The sequence below is a fragment of the Vipera berus genome (genome assembly GCF_964194415.1).
Source record: "Vipera berus genome assembly, chromosome: 1".
NCBI lineage: Eukaryota > Metazoa > Chordata > Lepidosauria > Squamata > Viperidae > Vipera > Vipera berus.
Genome location: NC_138202.1, coordinates 4,193,391 through 4,221,307, shown reverse-complemented (window position 1 = coordinate 4,221,307; position 27,917 = coordinate 4,193,391). Strand labels below are relative to the sequence as shown.

The window sequence follows — 27,917 nt, the reverse complement described above, 5'->3', positions numbered from 1 at the left end:
GATGTTAAACTGGTACTTTTTATCAATATTGCGATGTTAATATTTTTGGGGTTGTTTGAACTCTCTTTCCAAAGAAAGCAAATTTTCCCCCCCTCCCGGAAGGCCCCTCGCCTTCTCTCTTTCCCGCGTTTCCGCCCTAGCTGCCCGAAACAAAGATGGCGACGCCGCCAGTTTATCTTATACGCGACGACGCCCAGAAACTCTCTCTCTCTCTCTCTCTCTCTCTCTCTCTCTCTCTCTCTCTCTCTTTCCCCCGCCCCTCTTTACCACTATCAAACATGGCGCCCTCGACTCGTCACCTTTCAATGAAAGCAACACTCCCGCCTCTCCGCCCAAAACAAAGATGGCGAACCCCTCGCCGCAACTAATGGTAGTGCGATGCGTCTGCGCAGCAAGTCGCCTTCCGGTCTTTTTTTTTCCCCAGACCGGAAGTTATCCGCTGAGGTGGGGTTGGGGGGGGGAAGGCCCTTAATGATTCCCAACGAAACGATGAAGACGTAGCGGAGCGGCGGCGGGGGGGAAGGCAGCGGCGGGATGTCGGTCAATTACGCGGCGGGGTTGTCGCCCTACCCGGACAAGGGGAAGTGCGGCCTCCCGGAGGTGGGTGAGAGAGAAGGAGAAGAAGACGGGAGGCCTCGTTGCCATGGGAACGGGCCATCCCTGCCCCGCCCCCCTTTGCCCCCCTGAGGGACCCTCAGCAATGGGGGATGGCGAGGCCTCCCCGGGGAAACTGAGGCACCGGGGGGGGGAGAGCAGGAGCCTGAAACTGGGGGACCCCTGGGGGGAAACTGAGGCAGGGAAGGAGAAGGGGGAAACTGAGGCACCGGGGAGGGGGGAGCAGGAGCCTGAAACTGGGGGACCCCTGGGGGGAAACTGAGGCAGGGAAGGAGAAGGGGGAAACTGAGGCACCGGGGGGGGAGAGCAGGAGCCTGAAACTGGGGGACCCCTGGGGGGAAACTGAGGCAGGGAAGGAGAAGGGGGAAACTGAGGCACCGGGGGGGGGGGAGAGCAGGCGCCTGAAACTGGGGGGGGCTGGAGGCAAACTGAGGCAGGGAAAGAGAAAGGGGAAACTGAGGCACTGGGGGAGGGGGAGCAGGAGCCTGAAACTGAAGGGGGGGGGGCTGGAGGCAAACTGAGTCAGGGAAGGAGAAGGGGGAAACTGAGGCACCGGGGGAGGGGGGAGCAGGCGCCAGAAGCTGGGGGACCCCTGGGGGGAAACTGAGGCAGGGAAAGAGAAAGGGGAAACTGAGGCACCGGGGGGGGGAGAGGGGAGCAGGCGCCAGAAGCTGGGGGACCCCTGGGGGGAAACTGAGGCAGGGAAAGAGAAAGGGGAAACTGAGGCACTGGGGGGAGGGGGAGCAGGAGCCTGAAACTGGGGGGGGGGGCTGGAGGCAAACCGAGTCAGGGAAGGAGAAGGGGGAAACTGAGGCATTGGGGGGAGGGGGGAGCAGGCGCCAGAAGTTGGGGGGCCCCTGGGGGGAAACTGAGGCAGGGAAGGAGAAGGGGGAAACTGAGGCACCGGGGGAGGGGGGAGCAGGCGCCAGAAGCTGGGGGGAAACTGAGGCAGGAAAAGAGAAAGGGGAAACTGAGGCACTGGGGGGAGGGGGAGCAGGAGCCTGAAACTGGGGGGGGGGCTGGAGGCAAACTGAGTCAGGGAAGGAGAAGGGGGAAACTGAGGCACCGGGGAGGGGGGAGCAGGCACCAGCTGGGGGACCCCTGGGGGAAAACTGAGTCAGGGAAGGAGAAGGGGGAAACTGAGGCACCGGGGGGGGGGGAGCAGGCGCCAGAAGCTGGGGGACCCCTGGGGGGAAACTGAGGCAGGGAAGGAGAAGGGGGAAACTGAGGCACCGGGGAGGGGGGAGCAGGCACCAGCTGGGGGACCCCTGGGGGGAAACTGAGGCAGGGAAGGAGAAAGGGGAAACTGAGGCACCGGGGAGGGGGGAGCAGGCGCCAGAAGTTGGGGGACCCCTGGGGGGAAACTGAGGCAGGGAAGGAGAAGGGGGAAACTGAGGCACGGGGGGAGGGGGGAGCAGGCGCCAGAAGTTGGGGGACCCCTGGGGGGAAACTGAGGCAGGGAAGGAGAAGGGGGAAACTGAGGCACCGGGGGAGGGGGGAGCAGGCGCCAGAAGTTGGGGGGCCCCTGGGGGGAAACTGAGGCAGGGAAAGATAAAGGGGAAACTGAGGCACTGGGGGGAGGGGGAGCAGGAGCCTGAAACGGGGGGGGGCTGGAGGCAAACTGAGGCAGGGAAGGAGAAAGGGGAAACTGAGGCACCGGGGGAGGGGGGAGCAGGCGCCAGAAGTTGGGGGACCCCTGGGGGGAAACTGAGGCAGGGAAGGAGAAAGGGGAAACTGAGGCACCGGGGAGGGGGGAGCAGGCACCAGCTGGGGGACCCCTGGGGGGAAACTGAGGCAGGGAAGGAGAAGGGGGAAACTGAGGCACGGGGGGAGGGGGGAGCAGGCGCCAGAAGTTGGGGGACCCCTGGGGGGAAACTGAGGCAGGGAAAGAGAAAGGGGAAACTGAGGCACCGGGGGGGGGAGAGGGGAGCAGGCGCCAGAAGCTGGGGGACCCCTGGGGGGAAACTGAGGCAGGGAAAGAGAAAGGGGAAACTGAGGCACTGGGGGGAGGGGGAGCAGGAGCCTGAAACTGGGGGGGGGGCTGGAGGCAAACCGAGTCAGGGAAGGAGAAGGGGGAAACTGAGGCATTGGGGGGAGGGGGGAGCAGGCGCCAGAAGTTGGGGGGCCCCTGGGGGGAAACTGAGGCAGGGAAGGAGAAGGGGGAAACTGAGGCACCGGGGGAGGGGGGAGCAGGCGCGAGAAGCTGGGGGGAAACTGAGGCAGGAAAAGAGAAAGGGGAAACTGAGGCACTGGGGGGAGGGGGAGCAGGAGCCTGAAACGGGGGGGGGGGGGCTGGAGGCAAACTGAGTCAGGGAAGGAGAAGGGGGAAACTGAGGCACCGGGGGGGGGGGAGGGGAGCAGGCGCCAGAAGCTGGGGGACCCCTGGGGGGAAACTGAGGCAGGGAAAGAGAAGGGGGAAACTGAGGCACCCGGGGGGGGGCAGGAGCCTGAGGCTTGGGAGGGCCTGGAGGGAAACTGAGGCAACGAAGGAGAAGGGGGAAACTGAGTCACCAGGGGCTGCCCGGGCCGGGGGGGGGCAATGGAAGAGGCAAGGGGAGGCCTTGTGGAAGCTGGAGCCAGACGTGTTGAAGGACCGTGTGATTCACTTAACAACTGCAGCGATTCGGGGTAACAACCGTGGAGAGCAGATGGGCAAAGTTCACCTGATCCTAGCCGCTTGCAGTGCTTCGCTTAATAACCCCTTAACACCTGCCTTGCTTAGCAGTGGAAATTTTGGACTCGGTTGTGGTCGTAAGTCGAGGACTAGTAGTCATAAATTAATATAGCAGAAAGCAATTAGGGCAGCCTTTATTTGGCGGGGGGTGATGGTACCTAGCGGTGGGTTCTCTCAGCAGGGCATTTACACTCCTGGCTGTCGGTACCCGGTGTTGGGGGTTCACACCTTGGGGTTCACCCCCTTGCTGCACCCTCTGCAACGCAACCAATCGACGCTGACTCTAGGATGGCTTCAATTTTTTTTTTGGTTCAGATCTTTGATTCACCGGAGGAGTTGGAGAGGAAGATCCACCAGTTGGCTGACTTGATCCAGAATTCTTTCAGGGTGGTGTTTCACACCGGGGCGGGAATCAGCACAGCCGCTGGGATCCCAGATTTCAGGTAGGCTGGAGTGAGGAAATAGGACAGCTGAGGCCAGAGGTCTGGAGGAGATCAAGCTTCGGCTGACTCTGATTTTTTCACTTGGGAGTTTGGGGTTCCGTGGGTTGGGAACGGCAGACTTTGAAAATAACCTGGTTCCTTTTAGGAAGCCGTGCATTGAAATGAGGATAAGGATTTTGGTTTGGAAGATGTTGGTTTCCAGTCTGAGCAGGGGGTTGGACTAGAAGACCTCCAAGGCCTCTTCCAACTCTGTTATTCTATTCTATATTGTGAAGACCTATTTATTTGAACAAGCCGGCCTGGCCTGATGGGGGATGTGTTGGGGTTTTTATTGCGGGTTTTTTATACCATTATTTATTGTTTTAGCTCGGGCTCCTATTTAATTCCCTTTTAACTTTTGTATTTTGCATTTTATATGAGCCCTGTTCACCGCCCTGAGTCCTTCGGGAGAAGGGCGGTATACAAATATAATAAAGAAATAAAGAAATATATTCTATATCCTATTTTCTATTTATTCTATATTGTATTTTATGTTGTATTCTATTCTCTATATTCTATTTTCTATTCTCTATTCTGTATTGTATTCTATGTTCTATTTTCTATTCTGTATTCTGTTTTCTATTCTATATTCTATTCTATATTCTGTTCTATTCTACATTCTATATTGTATTCTATTTTCTATTCTCCATATTGTATTCTATTTTCTATTTTCTGTATTTTCTGTTCTCTATTGTATTTTATATTCTATTCTCTTTTCTCTATTCTATTCTATTCTCTGTTCTGTTCTATTCTCTTCTTTTCTATTCTCTAAATATTAGCAATGCTTAATGTACAGGTTATGAATTATGAAGCCTTGATGCTCAATCTCATTTTGGGAAATAACAGGGGAAAGCCTGCAGGCTTATGGTTGAATATTCATGTAATATAGGTAGTCCTCATTTAGTGGCCATTTAGCGACAATGCCACTGGAAAAAGTGAGATAGGACCGTTTTTCACACTTACAACATCCCTGTGGTCACGTGATGAAAACTTAGAAGCTTGGCAACTGGTTCGTATTTATGACCCCTGCAGTGTCCCAGGATCATGTGATCGGAACGGGACAACGTGGCATGGCCAACGTGGTGTGGGACAACTGGCTGTGGGACAGTTCAACAATTCAGTTTTAAGTATTTAAAATAATTTTAAAAATGTTTTGATTTTTGTCATTCACCTTTCATTTTGTCCCTCCTTTGGGCATCCTCTCTTTAATGAGTCTGTTCCACCATTCCTTCGATATTAGCGTGACTCATATCTTATGGCGAGCTGGCCGCGTTGAGTTGACCATGGCAAGTTGGCCTGGATCCCATATGTGACCCCCCTTTTGTGCCCTTCAGATAAGCAAATCTTTTGGGGGAAGCCAGGTTTGCTTAACCGCCTTGTTACTAACTTCACAACTGCAGCGATCCCCTTAATAACGGTGTCAGGAAAAGGTCATGAAAGAGGGCAAAACTTACTTAACAACTGTCTCGCTTAGCAACGGAAAGGTTGGGCTCAATTGTGGTCCAAAGAGGAGGACTACCTGTATAGTTGTCAACATCCAGCTCGAGAATCCAAATAAAACTCCAGGTTCATTCCGTCTCCAAAAATCTCACTGTTTATTGAATACACCGCTTGGTTATGTCGAAGCAAACCTAACTCTGAGGTTCCAACACCAATTCATAGACTTCAGCAATAACTTTCCCAGCCAACTGCCCCAACGTCTTACATAATCCATATAAACAAGTTTACTTTGTTATGGGAACCGTCTGCTTCAAATCCACACCTGTTCTGGTGTCCTTGAAAAGGTTTCAGGCTCTCGGGGTCTTTAGTGAAGTCGTAGAAGTTTTTTTTCTCCATCTAACCCACTTGAAAGTTACACCTCCTCCTCCCCCCCCCCTTATTCTAAAGGCAAGTTGAAACCCAGAGGCACGTAGCTGCCGAAGTTTCATCCTTGAGAACATTGGCATAAGACATCTATCCTGGTTAAGTTTGATTGCTACAATTAATCCAGGAAGTCGGTAGAATTAAATAACTGGTTGAAGGGGGTAGTCTGTCCTTGAAATGATTTCCATGACATTTTCCCCTCAAGGCAAACAATCGGTGAATATATTCCATCTCGGCACAATACTTTTTTCCTCTTTTCTCTCCCACCCCCATAGGGGGTCCTGAGCTGCCGGAAACATTTTGCATCCAGCCGTTTCTACCAGGTTCAAAACAGTTCCTCGTTTTATGTATTTGCTGTTGATTTACTTAATTCAGTTTATATCTTCCCCATTTCCCTGCTACGGGACACTCTCTTTTTTTTTTATTAAAGAGTTTTACGAAAACAAAATTTTACAATATATCCCCAAATCCCCCCCACCCCAAACCCGCCCACTTCCCCCCCCCCACTTCCCAGAGCTAAATACAGGATTATAGTTACAATAATCATATTCTAAATAAAAATTATGCATAATATACAGTTAACCAAATTCATAATGTGCTTTAACTCCCCTTTAACATAACTACAAACAAAGTACCAATAACAATATCCCACTAAAATCTACTCATAAGCTAAATGGAACTTTTTAGTCCCATATTTGTTTTGAATATAATCTATCCATCTCCTCCAAACTGAAATATATCTTTCCTGTGAATGATCTTTCAAATAAGCAGAAATCTTAGACATTTCTGCAAGATTCGAAACTTGCCACGGGACCCTTGAGCCGCTTGCAACACAATAAAAACGATGCTGCAAAAGAGCGAACGTCACGTTAGAATGAAAAGACAATTCACTCAAATAGAAGGGGGGGGAGTCTACGATGGGGTGGAGGTGGGGGTCTTCTATTTAATCCAGTAACCCCCGCCAGAATATCAAGGCCCTGGCTGGGCCCCAGGCCAAGCAGCAGAGGCAGGTTTTAAGGCCCTTTCGGGAGCCTAAGAAGTTGGGGGCAGGTCCCACTTTGAGGGCCATGATGTTCCAGAGGGCAAAGCCACAGCAGAAAAGGCTCTTTTCCTGGATCCTGCCAGCCAGAATTCATTGGATGGTGGGGTCCCCAGCATGCCCCTTCTGCTGGCGTCAAGAGAGTTGCCCAGTCCCATGAGTCTAGAGAAAAGAAGGGGTGGGGGGGACATGGTAGCAGTATTCCAGTATTTGAGGGGCTGCCACAAAGAAGAGGGGGGGTCACATTATTCTCCGAAGGCAGGAGAAGAAGCAACGGATGGAAACTGATCAAGGAGAGAAGCAGCCTGGAATTAAAGAGAAACTTCCTGACAGGGAGGACAATTAACCAGTGGAACAGCTTGCCACCAGAAGTTGCGGGCGCTCCATCGCTGGAGGATTTTAAGAAGAGACTGGACAGCCATTTGCCTGAAATGGTATAGGGTTTCCTGCCTGAGCAGGGGGTTGGACTAGAAGACCTCCAAGGCCCCTTCCAGCTCTATTCTGATTGGCTGACGTTCCTCAGGTAGCCTGGAGCCATGCCAGCGACACGTCGTCCTCCACCGTCAACCACAGTTGAGCTCAAACTTTCTGTTGCTAAGCGAGACGTTTCTCGAGTGGCTTTTGCCCCATGTTACCATCTTTCCTGCCACGGTCGTTCAATGAATCCCCACCGGTCTTAAGCGAGCCCCACGGTTGTTAAGTGAATCTGGCTTGGGCGAACGGAAGGTCGCAAAGGGGGAATGAAACCGTCATCAACACGAGCCAGTTGCCAAGCGTCTGAATTTCGATCCCGTGACCCTGGGGGGACACCGCAACGGCCGCTAAGCGTGAAGAGCCCAGGAGTCCCTTTCCCCCCCCCCCGCACCGTCGTAACTTTGAACGGCGATGAACCGAACTGTCGTAAGTTGGGAACTGACCACGCTTCTCTTTCTTCGTGCAGGGGCCCGAACGGGGTGTGGACCATGGAGGAGCGGGGCCTGGTCCCCAAGTTCGACACGACCTTTGAGAACGCGAGACCGTCAAAGACTCACATGGCCTTGTTGGAGCTGCACCGAGTGGGAATCCTGCACTTTCTGGTCAGCCAGAACATAGACGGGCTCCACGTGAGGTCCGGCTTCCCCAGGTAACGCTTAGCTGCTTGAAGCCTTGCGGCCGATGAGGTGTCCGGCTACACCAGAGGTAGGCCACCTTGGCCCTTTTAGGACTGGTGGACTTCAACTCCCAGAATTCCTGAGCCAGCCACGCTGAGGGGAAAGGGAGAGGTTTCCAAGCTGAGCCATGCCGGCTCAGGAATTCTGGGAGTTGAAGTCCACGAGTCATAAAAGAGCCGAGGTTGCCTACCCCTGGCCTAGGCCTAGGCTACTTTATGACTCATGGACTTCAACTCCCAGAATTCCTGAGCCAGCCATGCTGAGGGGAAAGGGAAAGGTTTCCAAGCTGAGCCAGGCTGGCTCAGGAATTCTGGGACTTGAAGTCCATGAGTCATAGAGATGCCAAGGTTGGCTAAGGAATTCTGGGAGTTGAAGTCCATGAGTCATAGAGATGCCAAGGTTGGCCTAGCCCAGGGGGAAAGGGAGAGCTTTCCATGCCGAGCTATGCTGGCTCAGGAATTCTGGGAGTTGAAGTCCACCAGTCATAAAGTGGGGGCATCGTTCCACACCCTTGCTCTAGATCAGGCATGTCAAACTGCCGGCCCGCGGGCTGGATGTGTCGTGCCGAAACTGCACCCACTCCATTGCCGGCAATGGAGGGGAAAGTCCAGATACGTCGCGCGACATCACGAGTTTGACATGCCTGCCTTAGATCAATCCATCACACGCGGGACCATTGAAGCGAACCTGCAGATCGTTCCCAACTAGGGAACATTGTCAGTGCTAGAAAGGGAACTGGGGGTTGGGGGGGAGGACGAGGAAGAGGAGGAGTGGGGGGTGCTTGGTGCTCTCTGAGCTGGGTGGTTTCCTTGCAGACGTTTGGTGACCCAACTAGGGAACATCATCAGTGCTAGAAGGGAGTCTGGTTTGTTTGGGGTGGGGAGGAGGACCAGGACCATGGAGTGCTCTCTGAGAAGGCGAAGGAGAAAGAGTGGTGGAGAAGGGGAAAGAGTGGTGGAACAGGAGAAGGAGAAAGTGTTGGAGGAGAAGGGGAAGGGGAAAGAGTGGTGGGACAGGAGAAGGAGAAAGTGTTGGAGGAGAAGGGGAAAGAGCGGTGGGACAGGAGAAGGAGAAAGTGTTGGAGGAGGAGGAGAAGGGGAAAGAGTGGTGGAACAGGAGAAGGAGAAAGTGTTGGAGGAGGAGGGGAAAGAGTGGTGGGACAGGAGAAGGAGAAAGTGTTGGAGGAGAAGGGGAAAGAGCGGTGGGACAGGAGAAGGAGGGCAGCTGTGGGGTCCTTGGGGCTCTCTGAACTTGATGGTTCCCTTGCAGACGTTTCGTGACCTAACTAGGGAACACCCATCAGTGCTGGAAGGGAGTCAGTGGGGTCTGCCCCCTGTTTATCTACTAGGGGCTTGCTGGCTTGTTGGTGGGGGGGGTCTTCTTGGTGGTTCCTTGATTAGGCTCTTACGCCCCGAGTAGATAAACAAGAGAGCAACTTCCACAAAAAGTCTTCAAGTTACCCTGATCTCCGCTGTCTTATCAACCTTTCCTCCCGTCTCCAGGGACAAGTTGGCAGAACTGCACGGGAACATGTTCGTAGAGGAATGCGTGAAATGCGGCAAGTAGGTTCCTTCCCCACCCCCACCCCCCAGCTGCTTTTATATGCCTGAGGTTGAAAAATGTGGCTTTTAATGACGGTGGTTTCTTTTAACCGGGGATGCTCAGCATCCTTAAAGCGGAAGACTGCCCTGCAGAATTTCCGGAGCTCTGATTGGTGGCCCGGGCTGGGTCTCTCTTCGCAAGACATCTTCCCCTAATTTATTTATTTATTTATTTATTTATTAAATTTTTATACCGCCCTTCTCCCAAAGGACTCAGGGCGGTGTACAGGGCAATAAATATAAAAACGAAGTACAAAAGTTAAAAAACAATTAAATATTATGCCCAATATAAACAATAATTAAAAACCATGTTAAAACCCCAACCCTAACCCATCAAACCAGGCCGGATTGCTCAAATAAATAAGTTTTTAGATCCCGCTGGAAGGAGCGAAGGTCGGGGGCCATCCGGAGCTCGACCGGCAAGCGGTTCCACAGGTCTGGCGCGCCCACAGAGAACGCCCTCCCCCTGGGGGCCACCAATCAACATTCTTTGATCGGAGGCACCCTGAGGAGGCCCTCTTTGTGGGAGCGCACTGGATGGAGGGAAGTTGACGCCGGCCGCAGGTGTTGCCGTAGGTAATCCGGACCCATGCCATGTAGGGCTTTGTAAGTCATTACCAACACCTTGAATCTCACCCAGAGGGCAACCGGCAGCCAATGCAGCTCACGGAGCAAAGGTGTAACATGGGAGTATCGGGAGACTCCCAACACAACTCGCGCGGCTGCATTCTGCACCAGTTGGAGCCTCCGAGTGGTCTTCAAGGGCAGCCCCATGTAGAGAGCATTGCAGTAGTCCAGACGAGAGGTCACGAGTGCATGAGTGACTGTACGCAAGGCATCCCGGTCCAGATAGACAAGAGCAGGCTCTGGATCTCCACCACCCCAGTGAAAGCATCTCGGCGGCCTATCCAGATGCTGACGCCCCATAAGTCAGTCACTCGGCCCAGGAGGCAGCTGTTAAGCCATACGTGGAAGCAGAAGAGGGTTGTGTGGTCGAGAAGCTGTTGATGGCTTGCCATCCCTCAGCCCAAGATCTGGAGGGCGGGAATGCTTCCTGCTTGGTCTAGTAGAGGCACCAGACTAGAATGAGTTCTAGTCCTGCCTTAGTAATGAAAGCTGGCTGGGTGACTCTGGGCCAATCACTAGGAGACGGTGAGTTCTAGTCCTGGGTTACGTATGAAAGCCAGCTGGTTGACTTTGGGCCAATCACCAGGAGGCAGTGAGTTCTAGTCCTAGGTTAGGTATGAAAGCCAGCTGGTTGACTTTGGGCCAATCACGAGGAGGCAGGGAGTTGTAGTCCTAGGTTAGGTATGAAAGCTAGTTGGTTGACTTTGGTCCAATCACCAGGAGAGAGTGAGTTCTAGTCCTGGGTTAGGTATGAAAGCTAGTTGGCTGACTTTGAGCCAATCACCAGGAGGCAGTGAGTTGTAGTCCTGGGTTAGGTATGAAAGCTAGTTGGTTGACTTTGGGCCAATCACCAGGAGACAGTGAGTTCTAGTCCTGCCTTAGGCACAAAAGCCGGCTGGGTGACTTTGGACCAATCACCAGGAGACAGTGAGTTCTAGTCCCAGGTTATGTATGAAAGCTAATTGGTTGACTTTGGGCCAATCACCAGGAGACAGTGAGTTCTAGTCCTGCCTTAGGCACAAAAGCCGGCTGGGTGACTTTGGGCCAATCACCAGGAGACGGTGAGTTCTAGTCCCGGGTTACGTATAAAAGCCAGCTAGTTGACTTTGTACCAGTCCCTCTGCCTCAACCCAACCCGCCTCACAGGGTTGCGTTAGCGGGGAAAACAGGAGGGGGGAAGGTGTGTTAGACCTGTTCGACGCCCTGAGTTATTTGTAAAAAATAATCAAGGTGGGATATAAATAAATATACCGTATATACTTGAGTATAAGCCGAATTTTTCAGCCCACTTTTTGGGCTGAAAAATTCCACTTCGGCTTATACTCCAGTCAACAAAAAAACTTACCGAGGACTTGTGCGCGGCCGAGGCTTTGGTGCTTCCGGGATCGCGCGCACCTCTCCCAAGCCACCGCCATCCGGAGACCTGCCGAAGTTTGGGGAGGTTTGGGGAGGTGCGCGCGCACCTCCCCAAACCTCCCCAAACGTCGGCAGGTCTCCGGACCTCCGCGCCTTGCCTGCCTGCTTCTTTCCGCAGCGGAAAGAAGCAGGCAGGCAGGGCGCGGAGGAACGGAGACCTGCCGACGTTTGGGGAGGTTTGGGCGCCTCCCCAAACCTCCCCAAACGTCGGCAGGTCTCCGTTCCTCCTGCCGATGTTTGGGGAGGTTTGGGCGCCTCCCCAAACCTCCCCAAACGTCGGCAGGTCTCCGTTCCTCCTGCCGACGTTTGGGGAGGTTTGGGCGCCTCCCCAAACCTCCCCAAACGTCGGCAGGTCTCCGTTCCTCCGCGCAGACCTGCCGACGTTTGGGGAGGTTTGGGCGCCTCCCCAAACCTCCCCAAACGTCGGCAGGTCTCCGTTCCTCCGCGCAGACCTGCCGACGTTTGGGGAGGTTTGGGCGCCTCCCCAAACCTCCCCAAACGTCGGCAGGTCTCCGTTCCTCCTGCCGACGTTTGGGGAGGTTTGGGCGCCTCCCCAAACCTCGGCAGGTCTCCGTTCCTCCGCGCAGACCTGCCGACATTTGGGGAGGTTTGGGCGCCTCCCCAAACCTCGGCAGGTCTCCGTTCCTCCTGCCGACGTTTGGGGAGGTTTGGGCGCCTCCCCAAACCTCCCCAAACGTCGGCAGGTCTCCGTTCCTCCGCGCAGACCTGCCGACGTTTGGGGAGGTTTGGGCGCCTCCCCAAACCTCCCCAAACGTCGGCAGGTCTCCATTCCTCCTGCCGACGTTTGGGGAGGTTTGGGCGCCTCCCCAAACCTCCCCAAACGTCGGCAGGTCTCCGTTCCTCCGCGCAGACCTGCCGACGTTTGGGGAGGTTTGGGCGCCTCCCCAAACCTCCCCAAACGTCGGCAGGTCTCCGTTCCTCCGCGCAGACCTGCCGACGTTTGGGGAGGTTTGGGCGCCTCCCCAAACCTCCCCAAACGTCGGCAGGTCTCCGTTCCTCCGCGCCCTGCCTGCCTGCTTCTTTCCGCTGCGGAAAGAAGCAGGCAGGCAGGGCGCGGAGGTCTAGAGACCTGCCGACATTTGGGGAGGTGCGCGCGCACCTCCCCAAACCTCCCCAAACTTCAGCAGGTCTCCGGACGGCGGCGGCTTGGGAGAGGTGCGCGCGATCCTGGAAGCACCGAAGCCTCTGCCGCGCGCAAGTCCTCGGTAAGCTCCGGGCAGTCACTTGCTTCGCGTCTCCTGAGGGAAGGGGGGGCGACTGGAGCGGGCGTGTTTCCTCGCCTGCTGGGCGCCGCGATTTGCCCGGGGAACGCGCGGGCCCCGAATGGCAGCATGGAGCGAGGAAGCGGACAGCCAGGGCTTCCCCGAGAGCCGCGGCCACACAGGGTATTCCTGTGTATTCAGGCTTGCAAAATGGCGGATCGAGCCTCTGCTGGCGGCAGAGGCTTGCAGAACGGCGGATCGGCTTATACTCGAGTCAATAACTTTTTCCAGTTTTTGGGGGTGAAATTGGGGGTCTCGGCTTATACTCGAGTCGGCTTATACTCAAGTATATACGGTAACCAGATAAAGGCCTGGTGGTCACTGCCGCAGCTGTGTCTTCTTTCTGTATTTTTTTTCAAGGCAGTACGTGAGGGACACCGTTGTGGGCACCATGGGGCTGAAGCCCACCGGCCGGCTCTGCGACGCCTCCAAACGCCGAGGGCTCCGATCCTGCAGGTGCCTGCCCCACGGCTGCCTTCCCGAGTGGGATCCATTTCCCTCCCTCTCTCCCTCCCAAGATCAGATCCCCTTCTTTCTCTCTTTATTTTGTCAGCTGCTCAGCTTTAAAAAGAGTTCTGCAGCCTTTTCTGAACACCGGTTTTCTGTCTCCACTCAACCCCTGCTCATCTCCCAATTCCTGGGCGCTGGAATTTGGGAGACGGAGCTGGGAAGGGTGGGCTGGGGGGGGTCTCAATTCATGCCTTCCAACTCTGGAGGAAGAGGAAACGGGTGGGGGGGCGCTTGGGGCCCATGCCGACAGACACGGGAGGGAGGGAGTGCGTTACGTATTTTTAAAAAATGTATTAAAAATGCTTGTTAAAATGTATTAAATGTATTAAAAGATGCTTTATTCTTTCCTGTTCACGGTCGGGTTTTGACGGCTTTGCGTTTTGTCTTTCTCCGTAAAGAGGCAAGTTAATGGACACCATCTTAGACTGGGAAGATGCTCTGCCAGACCGTGATCTGAATTTGGCCTCTGAAGCCAGCAGGTGTGTTTCTCACCCCACCCCACCCCACCCACCCACCCACCCCGCGATTCCCAAGGATGCTGAATTTCCGCTGGGTTGGATCTTTCTGGAATCTGTTCAGCCAGCGGGTTGGGGAAGCTGCTGCTGCCGCTGTTGTGGAAGGCCGACGGGGGTTCCCCAAAGGAGTTGAAATGTGACTAATAGAATTATCAGGAGCGAACGGTGGGGCTTCTTCATGGCTTCCTGACAGACGTTTCATGACCCAACTGGGTAACATCATCAGTGCTAAAAAAAAAAAAGCAGTTTTTGCGGAGAGGAGGACGGCCGTGGGGTCCTTGGCGCCCTCTGAGCAGGGCGGTTTTCTTGCAGGCGTTTCATGATGCAGCCATGTCCCATCAGCAGTGCTAGAAGGGAGCGGGGTTGGAGGAGGAGGAGGAGGAGGAGGAGGAGGAGGAGGGCAGCTGTGGGGTCTTTGGTGTTCACAGAGCTTGGTGGTTTTCTTGCAGACGTTTCACGACCCAGCTACGTCACATCATCAATGCTGGAAAGGAGCGGGGTTTGCACTCTGTTTATAAACAAGTTGTCAAACAATAAACAGTACACGAAGGAATTCCCAACTGAGACGGACAAGCTAGCTGTAAACAGCAGGCTAAGGAAGGACTCACCGCCCTGAGTCCTTCGGGAGAAGGGCGGTATATAAATCAAATAAATATAAATATATAAATATAAATATAATCAAGGAGCCATTAAAACACTCTCACCAACACGGACAAGGCAAGCCACTAGTATGTAGGAGGAGAACGAAATACACACACACACACCCTTCTAGCACTGAAGGTGTTACCTGGCTGGGTCAAGAAACATCTGCAAGAAAACCACCAAACTCAGACAGCACCAAGGACCCTACAGTCCTCCTCCTTCTTCCTCCTCCTTCTCTTCCTCCTCCTCCCAAACCAACCCCCCTTCCACCATTGCTGATGTTACCTGGCTGGGTCACTAAACATCTGCAAGAAAGCAACCAAACTCAGAGAGCACTGAGGACCCTACAGCCCTCCTCTTTCTTCTCCTCCTCATTCCTCCCTCCTCCTCCCCCTCTTCCTCTTCCTCCTCCCTCCTCCCTCCCCCTCCTCCCCCTCTTCCTCCTTCCTCCTCCTCCTCCCTCCTCCTCCTCCTTCCTCCTCCCTCCTCCTCCCCCTTCCTTCTCCCCCTCCTCCTCCTTCTCCTCCTCCTCCTCCTCCTCCCTCCCCCTCCTCCTCCCTCCTCCTCCTCCCTCCTCCTTCCTCCTCCTTCTCTTCCTCCTCCTCCCAAACCGACCCCCCTTCCACCATTCCTGATGTTACCTGGCTGGTTCACTAAACATCTGCAAGAAAGCAACCAAACTCAGAGAGCACCAAGGACCCCGCAACCCAAGAGAGAGATGTGTGTGTTTGTGTGTGTGAGAAAATTCCACGGCAGGCCAGGAGTCCCAGACCCCCAGCTTCCCACCCCGGTTTTCTCCCTGAAAAGGCTCTCCAGGGCTGACTGCTCGTCTGCCTGCAGGAGGGCCTCCTTATCCATCACCCTGGGGACCTCGCTGCAGATCAAGCCCAGCGGGGACCTTCCGCTGCTGACCAAGAAGAAGGGCGGGAAGCTGGTGATCGTCAACCTGCAGCCCACGAAGCACGTGAGTGTGCGCCGAGAAGCCCCCCTCCCTCCATTAGACAGTCGACCCTCTTGGCTTTCAGGTCCTCTGGGGCAGCCCCCCCTTCCCCTCGGTAGGGAAAAGGGCTGCGGATGACCGGCAAGCCAGGATCCTCTTTTCTTGGGCTAGCAGAGGACCTGGCTACTTGGAGGAGGAGGAGGAAGGAAAGTGTCCAATTATCGGCCGTCAGGTGCAAGAAACCTGGAGCCAGAATATAAGAGTTCAAAAGTACTAAAGAGTTTATTTCGCGCCACGTACCGTGTTTCCTTGAAAGCAAGGCCTGCCCTGAAAATAAGCCCTAGCTTGATTTGAGGGGTGGGTGGGGCTAATATAAGCCCCACCCCCAAAATAAGCCCTAGTTTTGGAGCGAGGCACAAGCTAGGGTGGGGTGTGTCTGTGTGTGTGGAGCTGCCCCACGGGCCCTGCACCCGCTTACCGTTGCAGCCAGGCCTCTCCTCGCCGGCCTACTACTTCTGCAGCATCCTCAGGCCTGTGTTTCGCAGCCAAGAGGCCTTTCCGGAAGGCCTCTGTAGCCGAGAAGTGAGCTACGTAGTTCGCTTCTCGGCTGCAGAGGCCTTCCGGAAAGGCCTCTTGGCTGCGAAACGCAGGCCGGAACTCAATTTTCTCTGGCAGAACGAAGCTGCTCCTTCGGCCGCCGAAGAAGCGGGGCAGCTGGGCGGGCCTGTTGTTGCCGGAGGTGAGTGGAAAAGGCAGTCCTCCCCCTCGCCCCAAAATAAGACCTGCTGCCTCTCTTGAAGGCAAAAAATAAAATAAGACCGGGTCTTCTTTTGTGGGGAACACGGTACACACAAGAATCTGACCTACTCGCGGTGCAGGCAAATTGGCCCCAGATAAAAGAGTCAGCGGAATTCGCGGGGAGCTTTTGTGGGAGCGTCGCAACTCCAGACTGATGACGCGTTTGACCCCACCTTCGGGCTCAGCCTGGTCACCTCCTACCTCGGCTCTCCTCGGGCTCCGACGTTCTTCCGCCTCTCCGAAGCTTCTTTTATTTAACTTACGGAATTCACGCGCCTTCCGTCATGACCTCGTCTCTTTGCCCCCTCTTTTTTTCCCACCCCACCCCCTCCAGGACAGGCACGCGGACCTGCGCATCCACGGCTATGTGGACGAGGTCATGACGAAGCTGATGAAGCTCCTCGGGCTGGAGATCCCCGAGTGGAGCGGTCCGCTGGTGGTGGAGCGTGGGGAGCAGCGAGAGGCCAAACCGCTCTCCCAGACTGGCACGGACTTGCCGTTCCTGAGCCAGGAAGAGCCGGCTCCCTGCTGGAACGGTGGCCGGGAGGGCCTGGGACACACGGCGGTCCTGAAGCAGGAATCCCGGCTGCTGGATGGCGGCTCGGTCCCGGCGAAGCAGCCGAAGCTGGAGCCGTTGCCGACTTGATGGAGGCCCCCCCCATCCCAGCGGGGCTGTCGGCCCAGGTGTTTGGCCTGGGTCTCCTCTCAGAAAAACCACCTTGGCCTTGGCGTTCCTACCTGACTTTTTAAAGAATTGTCTTCCTTTCGGGTCCCGTGGATAATTTTTGGGTTCTTTTTTTTCCCCCCCCGAAACTTTGAAGCTTTCTGGACGAGCCCAGATTTTCCGTTTCTGGAAGAAGGTAACACTTATCCTTCTTTCTGTGGGACCAGGCCAGGAAATCCTGGCTTGTGCCCTCTTTGTATGTCTCTTGGGTGCTGTTGAGGGTTAGGGTCCCTTCCCTTCTCACTCTTCCTCCCCTCTCTCCCCCCTCCTCTTTGCCCTCTCTCCTCTTCCCTCTCTTCTCTCCCCTCTTCTTTTCCTTCTCCCCTCTCCTCTTTTCCCTCTTTTCCTTCTCTCCTCTCTTGTCCCTCTCTTCTCTCCTCTCTTCCTTCTCTCTTTCCTCTCTCTCCTCCTCTCCCCGTCATCTTCTCTTTCCCTTCTCTCCTCTCTTCCTCTCTCCCCCTCTCCTCTCTCCCTCTCTCTCTCCTCCTCCCCTCTCCCCTCTCTTGCATCTCCTTCTCCTCTCTCCCTTTCTCCTCTCTCCCCTCTCTCCCCTCCTCCCCTCTCCCCTCTCTTGCATCTCCCTCTCCTCTCTCCCTTTCTCCTCTCTCCCCTCTCCCTCTCTCTCCTCCCCTCTCCCCTCTCTTGCATCTCCCTCTCCTCTCTCCCTTTCTCCTCCTCTCTCCCCTCTCCCTCTCTCTCCTCCCCTCTCCCCTCTTGCATCTCCCTCTCTCTCCCTTTCTTCTCTCTCCCCCTCTCCTCCTCCCCTCTCCCCTCTCTTGCATCTCCCTCTCCTCTCTCCCTTTCTCCTCTCTCCCTTTCTCCTCCTCTCTCCCCTCTCCCTCTCTCTCCTCCCCTCTCCCCTCTTGCATCTCCCTCTCCTCTCTCCCTTTCTCCTCTCTCCCCCTCTCCTCCTCCCCTCTCCCCTCTCTTGCATCTCCCTCTCCTCTCTCCCTTTCTCCTCTCTCCCCTCTCCTCTCTCCCCTCTCCCTCTCTCTCCTCCCCTCTCCCCTCTCTTGCATCTCCCTCTCCTCTCTCCCTTTCTCCTCTCTCCCCTCTCTCCTCCTCTCTCCCCTCTCTCCCCTCTCCCTCTCTCCTCCCCTCTCCCCTCTCTTGCATCTCTCTCCCCTCTCTCCCCTCTCCCTCTCTCTCCTCCCCTCTCCCCTCTCTTGCATCTCCCTCTCCTCTCTCCCTTTCTCCTCCTCTCTCCCCTCTCCCTCTCTCTCCTCCCCTCTCCCCTCTTGCATCTCCCTCTCCTCTCTCCCTTTCTCCTCTCTCCCCCTCTCCTCCTCCCCTCTCCCCTCTCTTGCATCTCCCTCTCCTCTCTCCCTTTCTCCTCTCTCCCCTCTCTCCTCCTCTCTCCCCTCTCCCTCTCTCTCCTCCCCTCTCCCCTCTCTTGCATCTCCCTCTCCTCTCTCCCTTTCTCCTCTCTCCCCTCTCTCCCCTCTCCCTCTCTCCTCCCCTCTCCCCTCTCTTGCATCTCCCTCTCCTCTCTCCCTTTCTCCTCTCTCCCCTCTCTCCCCTTTCTCCCCTCTCCCTCTCTCTCCTCCCCTCTCCCCTCTCTTGCATCTCCCTCTCCTCTCTCCCTTTCTCGTCTCTCCCCCTCTCCTCCTCCCCTCTTGCATCTCCCTCTCCTCTCTCCCCTCTCCCTCTCCCTCCTCCCCTCTTGCATCTTCCTCTCCTCTCTCCCTTTCTCCTCCTCTCTCCCCTCTCCCTCTCTCCTCCCCTCTCCCCTCTCTTGCATCTCCCCTCCTCCCTTTCTCCTCCTCTCTCTCCTTCTCTCCCCCTTCCCCTCCTCCGCCATCTTCCCTTTCCCTCCCTCCCCCTCCCCTCCCCTTCCTTCTTTTCATTCATTGATTCCCTTTCCTCCCCTCTTTCCTCCTTCTCTCCTTCCCTTCCTTCTCAGTCCTCTCCCTCCCCCTTCCCTTCCCCAACTCCACTGACCCTGGGGTCTCCCTATGGGTCCCTGGGTTTCGCTGCTACCTCTCCCCCCCCAGCTCTCCTCCGTTTCCTGATCAATCAGCGGAGGGAGAGAGGGAAGGCGAGAAGGAGAAAAATAGGATAGTCATTTTTTTAAAGAGCTGCCTTTGTCCAATCGCTTAGAATAGGAAATAGGGTCCCTTAAATCACGGTTCTCTCGGCCAGTCTTGATCTCCTGGCACTTTTTATACACAAAATAGAATTCATGTCATATATATTCGATATGGGCCCTTCCTTCCAGCCCATGCCCCTCACTTCTCAGGTCGGCCCAGCCCAGGAATTAGGAATGGGGGGGGGGTGTCCCGCCTTCGGAGGTTTTGGCTGAGGGCTTGGACGCTCACTCGGATGCCAGGCCTGCTTTCTTTCCTTTTTTTATTATTTTTATTTTGGGGGGGGTGGGGGGGTGGGAAATGAAGTCATGCATAGGATTTTTTTCTCTCCGTTCCGGAGAAGCCCCCCCCCTCCTCATTTCCAGTGCAATTTTCCAGGCATAGGAATGGTTGTGTGTGAGTGTGTGCACTCGCTCGTTAATAAATGAGAATTATACACCTGTGTGACATCCCCTCCGTGTTTGAACACAAAACACACAGCAGCGGGGGTCCTACCGCACAGCCCCCTCCAGGCGGTCCTCGGCTTAGCAACCCTCCTTTCAGCGAGCGAAGTTACAGCGGCCCTGGGGAAAAAAAGTGACGTTTTTCACGCTTAACGGCCAGTACAGCATCAAAATTCACGTGCTCGCAATTCGGACGCTTGGCAAACGACTCCTATTTATGACGGTCGCAGCATCCCGGGTTCACGTGATCGCCCCTTTGCTTACACCTGAACGGCCAACCCAGTGGGGAAGCCTGATTCACTTAACAACCGTGTTCCTCGCTTAACAACGGCAGCGATCCACTTGTGGCAAGGAGGGTCGTAAAATGGGGCAAGAGTCACTTAACTGTCTCACTTAGCAACGGAGGTTTTGAGCTAGATTGGGATTGTAAGTCGAGGATTCCCTGCATATCCCTGGGAGGCAATAAAAGGCCTCAAGGTGAAGCTGCAACTACAGGCGGTCCTCGGCTTACAACAGTTCATTTACGACAGCACTGAAAATAGTGACTTATGACCACGTTTCAGACTTAACGACCATTGCAGCATCCCCAGAGTCACATGATCCAAGTTCAGACACTTGGCAGCTGACTCATACTTACGACGGTTGCACCGTCCCGGGATCACGTGATCCGCTTTGCGACCTTCTGACGAGCAAAGCCAGTGGGGGAAAGCCAGATCCACTTAACGACCGTGGCCCTAACTAACTTCACCCCCGCAGCGATTAAACTTAACAACTGCGGCAAGAAAAGTTGCAGTGTGGGGCAAAACCCACTTCACAAAATTTCTCACTCAACCACATACGCATTTGGGCTCCATTACGGTTGTAAGTTGAGGATGACTGTGTGACGGAAGGCCTCATTTCAAAGGGGGTTGACAGCTGCCAGCTTGACTCTCCAATCAACGCCACTAATCTTTATTTTTTTTGCTGTTCTTTTAATGATTAATCCGATATTCGTCCGTACGGGAACACGTTATCTCCTTTTGATAATACTTAATAATACTTTAAGGGACGCGGTGTCTCAGTGGGTTAGGACGCTGAGCTTGTCGATCAGAAGGTCGGCAGTTTGGCGGATCAAATCCCGAGTACCGGGTAACAGAGTGAGCACCTGTTACTCGTCCCTGCTTCTGCTTCTGCAGTTCAAAAGAACATAAAAATGCAAGTAGAAAAATAGGGACCACTACGTTGGGAAGGTAACAGTGTTCCGTGCGCCTTTGGCGTCTAGACATGCCGGCCACATGACCACGGAGACGTCCTCGGACAAGCGCTGGCTCTTTGGCTTTGAAACGGAGATGAGCACCGGCCCCTAGAGTCGGAAACGACTAGCACGCATGTGTGGGGGAACCTTTACCTTTAATAATACTTTAAAAAAAAATACTTAGGAAAAGAAGGTAATTCTTCCCTCCCTACCAGGAAAATCCCTCGCAAACACAGTTTATAAGGATTACGATGATCTAATGTGGGGATTTTGCCAGAGAACCAGGCCTGGTTTAAAACAACACGGAGGGAGGGAACTTACCATCATTCCTTTAAAGTTAAAACGACACTGGAAAAGCGACTTAGGACTAATTGTCACACTTAAAACCGTTGCGGCATTTCCCCCCCAAGTCAGGTAATCAAAATTCGGGTGCTTGGCGACGGGCATATATTTACGACGGTCGTAGCATCCTGGGGTCACAGGGATCGCCTTTTGAGACCTTCCCCGCCGGCTTCCAGCAAGTGGAGTCGAGGGTGGGGTGGGGTGGCGGGAACAGGATTCGTTGAATGACCCCATGATTCAGGTAACAACTGCACCGATTCGCTTAGCAACCATGGGAAAAGTCGTCAAAGGGGCCGCGACCCACCTAACTGCCTCGCTTAGCAACGGGATTTTTGTCCTGTAGTTCTTTTTTTTTAATCCATTCCTTTCCCCTCTAAATTTTGGGTTTAATTAGGGTCGTAATTCGAGGACTGCCTGCACTTGGCTTGCGGTAGGGCTGGCTTTCACAACCCGATGGATTTTATGATAAGGCCTATATAAAAAGGTGGGATGTGATTCCTACAAGTGTCTGAGGCCAGAGGTCTGGAGGAGATCAAGCTTCGGCTGACTCTGAATTTTTCACTTGGGAGTTTGGGGTTCCGTGGGTCGGGAACGGCAGACTTTGAAAATAACCTGGTTCCTTTTAGGAAGCCGTGCATTGAAATGAGGATAAGGATTTTGGTTTGGAAGATGTTGGTTTCCGGTCTGAGCAGGGGGTTGGACTAGAAGACCTCCGAGGCCTCTTCCAACTCTGTTATTCTATTCTATATTGTGAAGACCTATTTATTTGAACAAGCCGGCCTGGCCTGATGGGGGATGTGTTGGGGTTTTTATTGCGGGTTTTTTATACCATTATTTATTGTTTTAGCTCGGGCTCCTATTTAATTCCCTTTTAACTTTTGTATTTTGCATTTTATATGAGCCCTGTTCACCGCCCTGAGTCCTTCGGGAGAAGGGCGGTATACAAATATAATAAAGAAATATAATAAAGAAGAAAGAAATAGTCTTAAATGGCCTCTGGGGCATCCCAGGCTTTGTCTGAAAGGCAACTCGGATAATTACGTCTCAAGGGACTGCCCCAAAGAAGAAGGAGTCAAGCTGTTCTCCAAAGCGCCTGAAGGCAGGACAAGAAGCAACGGATGGAAACTCACCAAGGAGAGAAGCAACCTAGAACTAAGGAGAAACTTCCCGACAGCGAGGACAATTAACCAGTGGAACAGCTTGACACCAGAAGTTGTGGGTGCTCCATCACTGGAGGTTTTTAAGGAGAGACTGGACAGCCATTTGTCTGAAATGGTATAAGGTTTCCTGCCTGAGCAGGGGGTTGGACTAGATGACCTCCAAGGTCCCTTCCAACTCTGTTATCCTGTTCTGTTCTACATTCTATTCTATGTTTTTTTTTCAATATTCTGTTCTATCCTATTCCATATTTTCTATTCTATCCTGTTCTTTAATTATTCTAATTCTAGCCTAGCCTATTCATTACCCCAAGACAGCAGTTGCAAGTTACACTTAGCAACCATTCACTTAGTAACTGCTCAAAGTGCGACAGCCTTGAAAGAGCGCCTTGCAAACGGGCCGTCGCACATCTTGAGTGTTGTAGCATTCCCACAGTACAGGGAATCCTTGACTTACAACAGTTCGTTTACTGACCAGAGTTGAATGGCACTGAAAATAGTGACCTTATACGACCATTTTTTCACATTTGTGACCGTTGCGGCATCACCACAGTCAAGCGATTTAGCATTCGGATGCTTGACAACCGACTCACATTTATGATGGTTTGCAGGGTCCCGCGGTCCCCTTTTGCGACCTTCTGACGAGCAAAGTCAATGGGGGAACCAGATTCGCATCACAACCTTGTGACTAAGCACTGCAGCGATTCACTTAACAAACGGGGCGAACAGTCGTAAGAGATGGGGTAAAAGGGTCCTTAACAAATTTCTCGCTTAGCAACGTAAATTTGGGGCTCAGGTGTGGTCGTAAAGTGGAGGGCTACTTGCACACAATCAAAATTCAGGCCCTTGGCAACGGGTGTGTTTTTATGGTGGTTGCAACGTCCCAGAGTTGTGTGATAACACATTTGTGGATCCTCCCAGGCTGGCTTCCGACAAGCACCATCAATGGGAGAAGCCAGATGCATTGAACAAGCACGTGTCTCTCTTAACAACTGCAGTGATCTGTTTAATGACCGTCCAAAAAGGTAGTAAAACCGGTGTGTGTTTGTGACTTCACTTAACAACTGTCTCGATTAACAACATAAATTCTGATCACAAGTGTCATAAGCCGAGGACTAAACCCCCCCCCTTCTCTGTGGGGTTCCAGGTGCTCTCTGAGCTTGGTGGTTTTCTTAGAGACGTTTCATTACCAAACTAGGTAACAGCATCAGTGCTAGAAAGGAGCTGGGTTAGCGGTTATTTTTATGTGCTATTAATCTTCTCCAAAAACACGTCAATCTGCCTTCTGGCGTGAGCAAGTTGGTTTACCAAGTGCTTCACTTGGCCTCGAGTGTCTGGTTCCAGCTCCTAGTCAGTTTCCAAATCCGAGCAAAAGACAAAGGATATATTGTCCTTTCTCCCTTTTCCTTTACAAATCTCTGCTCTTCTTTCCTTCCATCGCTGTTTTGATCCTGGCTCTGCCGGGCTTCCTCCCCTGTGACCTGCCGCGTTATTTTTGAACGAGGGCCAAATTGGCAAGCGAGAGCCCGCACCGATCCGTTTCTCGCTTCCCGGCCCCAGAACAGGTTTCGCGCAGCGTGATCAGCGCCTCACATTGCCAGGAATCAGATGGCAGCTTTTTTGGTATTAAAAAAAGAATAAATGGTCGAGACAGCCCGACTGCTCGGGATAGCGATTGGGGGGGAGGGGGGACTACTGACAGCCACCCGCCAAGGTCGGTGGTCTTTGGAAAAGGCGGGGGTCTTATCCCATTAAAACCACTTAAAGGGGCTCTCCGAGGTTGTCGCATGCCGAGGAAACAAAATTGTGCCGTCTCTGTCAATAAGGCGGCAGCCGGGTTGTTCCCGGTGGAAATCTGCAGCTCGCAAAGAACCGTGGTTTTCAGCCCCCAGGCTGGCTGCTCTTATGCAGGTAAGTCCTTGACTTACAACCATTCGTTTGGCGACTATCTGAAGTTACGACGGCACTGGAAAAAAGTGACTCAGGACCGTTTTTCACACTTGCAACTGTTGCGGCCTTCCCAAGGTCACCTGATCAAAATCCAGCTGCCGGGCGACTCATATTTATGTCGGTTGCCGTGCCTCAAGGTCCCGTGATCCCCTTTTTGCGACCTTCTGACATGCAAAGTCAACGGGGAAGCCAGAGTTGCTTTACAGTGGTGTTCCTAATGTGACGACCGCAGTGGTTCGCTTAACAACTGTGGCAAGACACCTCGTAAAATGGGGCAAAGCCCACTCAAACAACTGTCTCGCTTAGCAAGAGAAATCTGGGGCTGAGTTGTGTTCATAAGGCGAGGATGACCCGTGATTTATGAATCTGGGAGAAGCTTTCAAGCCCCTTTACCTAAGCGTCCAGTCCAGAATATTTTGTTCGCGTGGGACATTTATTAAGTCTTAATTTGCGCCCCCTTTTCTCCTTGGGGTCTCTCCCTTCTTCCCACCTGTTCTGTTCGTTTTTTTTTCCTACCTACTTTTCCAGTGCAGCCTTTAAAGGGGGGCAAAAAAAATAATAAAGGGAAATCCAATCAATCAGACGACCAATCGTTCCTTTTAACTCAAATCATTTATTGTACATGTGACGGGCGAGACGTTAGCTCCGGTCTTTTGTTCTCCGGCTTCTAGCGTTTTCAGGGCTGCAAAGGGACACACGTCCCAAGTTCTCATCCCGGACCGTCCCCCAATCCTTCAAAATCAGCTCAGGAGCGCTCAATATGTACCCAGGGCTGACTGCAGGATGGGCTCAAAAAATAAAAAACCAAGAGGGTGAGGATGATGGTATACAAAGCTCCACCCATTCACCAGCCACCTTTCCTGCGGACCTCCCTGCTCCTACGTCTTCCGGATCAAGGCTCTGGGTCCCCACGTTCCTGTTACTTGGCATCTTTCCCTTACTTTTGTTAGATCATGCGAAACCAGGGCTGTCAGTCTTACCAGGCAGACCAGATGGGAAAAACTGACCGGACAAGCTAATTCTATTCTACTGTAAAGCTACATTAACAGAATCGTGCAAGTCTGAAAGCACCAATCTCCTGCCGTCTCTTTCACAGCCTGAGAAACTGGGGGTGGGGGGTGTTCCCCTCCTTCTGAGTCCCTTTCTCAGCCCGTTATGCAGCAGAGGGCTAGGCTGCCTCTTGTTTGACTCTTCCCTAACCAGCAACTCTTTGCTTTACATCCCAAGGAACTAGGGGGGGGGATTCTTTTTCTTGACCTGTTATGCAGCCTCAGGCTAAGCCCTCTCTCATCTGATTCCTAAGCAGCCTTTCTCCCCACTCCCTCTCCCTTTTACAAGGTCTCTTCAGAGCTTGTTCTCCACCCTTTAGGCAGCTGCAGGCTAAGCCTTCTCTTATCTGGCTGTTCCCTTAGCAGCATTTCCCCCCCTCCTCTCTTTTAAAGCCTAAGAATTTAGGGGGGGTCTCTTCGGAGCTTGTTCTCCACCCTTTAGGTAGCTGCAGGCTAAGCCTTCTCTTATCTGGCTGTTCCCTTAGCAGCATTTTCCCCCTCCTCTCTTTTAAAGCCTAAGAATTTAGGGGGGGTCTCTTCGGAGCTTGTTCTCCACCCTTTAGGCAGCTGCAGGCTAAGCTTTCTCTTATCTGGCCATTCTCTAAACAGCATTTCTCCCCTCCCTCCTCTCTTTTAAAGCCTGAGAACTTAGGGAGGGTCTCTTCAGAGCTTGTTCTCCACCCTTTAGGCAGCTGCAGGCTAAGCCTTCTCCTATCTGGCTGTTCCCTTAGCAGCATTTCCCCCCCTCCTCTCTTTTAAAGCCTAAGAATTTAGGGGGGGTCTCTTCGGAGCTTGTTCTCCACCCTTTAGGCAGCTGCAAGCTAAGCCTTCTCTTATCTGGCTGTTCTCTAAGCAGCATTTCTCCCCTCCCTCCTCTCTTTTAAAGCCTGAGAATTTAGGGAGGGTCTCTTCGGAGCTTGTTCTCCACCCTTTAGGCAGCTGCAGGCTAAGCCTTCTCCTATCTGGCTGTCCCCTTAGCAGCATTTCCCCCCCTCCTCTCTTTTAAAGCCTAAGAATTTAGGGGGGGGTCTCTTCGGAGCTTGTTCTCCACCCTTTAGGCAGCTGCAGGCTAAGCCTTCTCTTATCTGGCTGTTCTCTAAGCAGCATTTCTCCCCTCCCTCCTCTCTTTTAAAGCCTAAGAATTTAGGGAGGTCTCTTCTGAGCTTGTTCTCCATCCTTTAGGCAGCTGCAGGCTAAGCCTTCTCTTATCTGGCTGTTCCCTTGGCAGCATTTCTCCCCTCCCTCCTCTCTTTTAAAGCCTGAGAATTTAGGGAGGGTCTCTTCTGAGCTTGTTCTCCATCCTTTAGGGAGCTGCAGGCTAAGCCCTCTCTTATCTGGCTGTTCCCTTGGCAGCATCTTGTCTTTCACCTTCTCCCAAGGCCTTCTCGGCATTCCACTACTACACCAATAAATCCACGGCTGCTTTCCCAGAGAGAAAATAAATCCGGAAGTTGGGAACGAGGAGGACATCTGAGACGGCGAAAAGCTCCCAGCTAGCTTTTGGTGCTTGGATTTCATCCTAGCAGATGCAGAGTCACCTGTCGAACCAAACCGCCCCACGCTTGAGCCCTTAGAAGAGAAAGCCGCCAAACCGTGGGGGCCGAAAAGCGGCAGTTCACCAAACGCAAAAGAAAATAATCCGAACAGACGCCTCCCCAAAGCTGTTTTGAGCTTGCCGGAACACCAGCCGTTTTCCATTACATAATCAAACGTGCAACTCACAGCATCGGCCATCTGGAGAGGAGGAGAAACGCGCCCCCCCCCTCCGTCTTTTCTGCATTCCATTATCAGTTTATTATAGAGGCAGGTTGCATTTTTATATTCCTGTTTTTAAGTTGTTGTTTTTTTTTAAGTAAAGAGAGCAGAGGCCGAATTGAATGAAGCGTTGTTCCCTTTCTGGACTCTTAACCTTTCAACGGAAAGATTATATACAGGTGGCCCTCCACTTAGCCGCCGTTCATTTACTGACCGTTCAAAGTCACAAAAAAGTGACTTGCGACCTGTTTTTCCACACTCAACGTGGTCAAAAAAATCTCAGATGCTTGGCCACTGGTTCGCATTTACGACGGCTGTGATGAGCCCCTTTTTGCGACCTTCGGACAAGCAAAGGCAACGGGGAAGCCAGATTCGCTTCACAACCGTGTCGCTCTCTTTAACAACTGCAGTGATTCACTTAACAACCGCGGCAAGAGAAGTCGTAAAGTGGGGCAAAACTCACTCGAAATACAAAGTTGGGGGCTCGGGTGTGGGCATAACGGAGGGGGCAAAGCTGTAAGGGGTAACTGTACATTTCAGCTTTGACTCTCTTTTCCCCCCCATCCCTTCTAAAAAGAAAAAAGAAAGAAAAGCACGTTTTTCATTCATCATCACTGCACACCAGATGAACAGAAGTCTCAGGAGCCAAAAAGGCTCGGCAAAATAATAATAATAATAATAATCAGATTTCAAACTCCATCTTCCCTATAATAAACACCTGAAGCCCTTAGCTCTACAAGGGACGTGGGGATGTGACACGCTTTGCGGTAAGTGCAGTTAAGGATCCACGACTACAGATCTGCTGAGAAACCCGTCCTGGAGAAACACACACGCACACACACACACACACCCCGTTTTAAAAATGGAAGAGGAGAACCGGGGCATGTCCTGTCTTTTTCAGGGGGTCCCTAAATAACCCAGGAGGATTCAGCCCCCAAGCCTTGCTCGCTCTCTCTCTCACGCACACTGCGACTCTCTTTCACATTTGTCCCCCCGTCCCCCCTGAATAGGAGAGACACA

General features: G+C 53.2%; 1 protein-coding gene across 1 annotated transcript; it reads left to right on the top strand.

Annotated features, from left to right (window-relative positions):
- The first annotated feature begins 457 nt into the window (after positions 1-457).
- Positions 458-17,137, top strand: SIRT6 (sirtuin 6). The gene is made up of 8 exons (XM_081321382.1): positions 458-600; positions 3,605-3,732; positions 7,614-7,796; positions 9,327-9,386; positions 13,112-13,207; positions 13,660-13,740; positions 15,259-15,382; positions 16,491-17,137. The coding sequence occupies exons 1-8, from the start codon at positions 535-537 to the stop codon at positions 16,800-16,802; spliced, it is 1,050 nt and encodes a 349-aa protein (XP_081177508.1). The 5' UTR covers positions 458-534; the 3' UTR covers positions 16,803-17,137.
- The last annotated feature ends 10,780 nt before the right edge of the window (positions 17,138-27,917 follow it).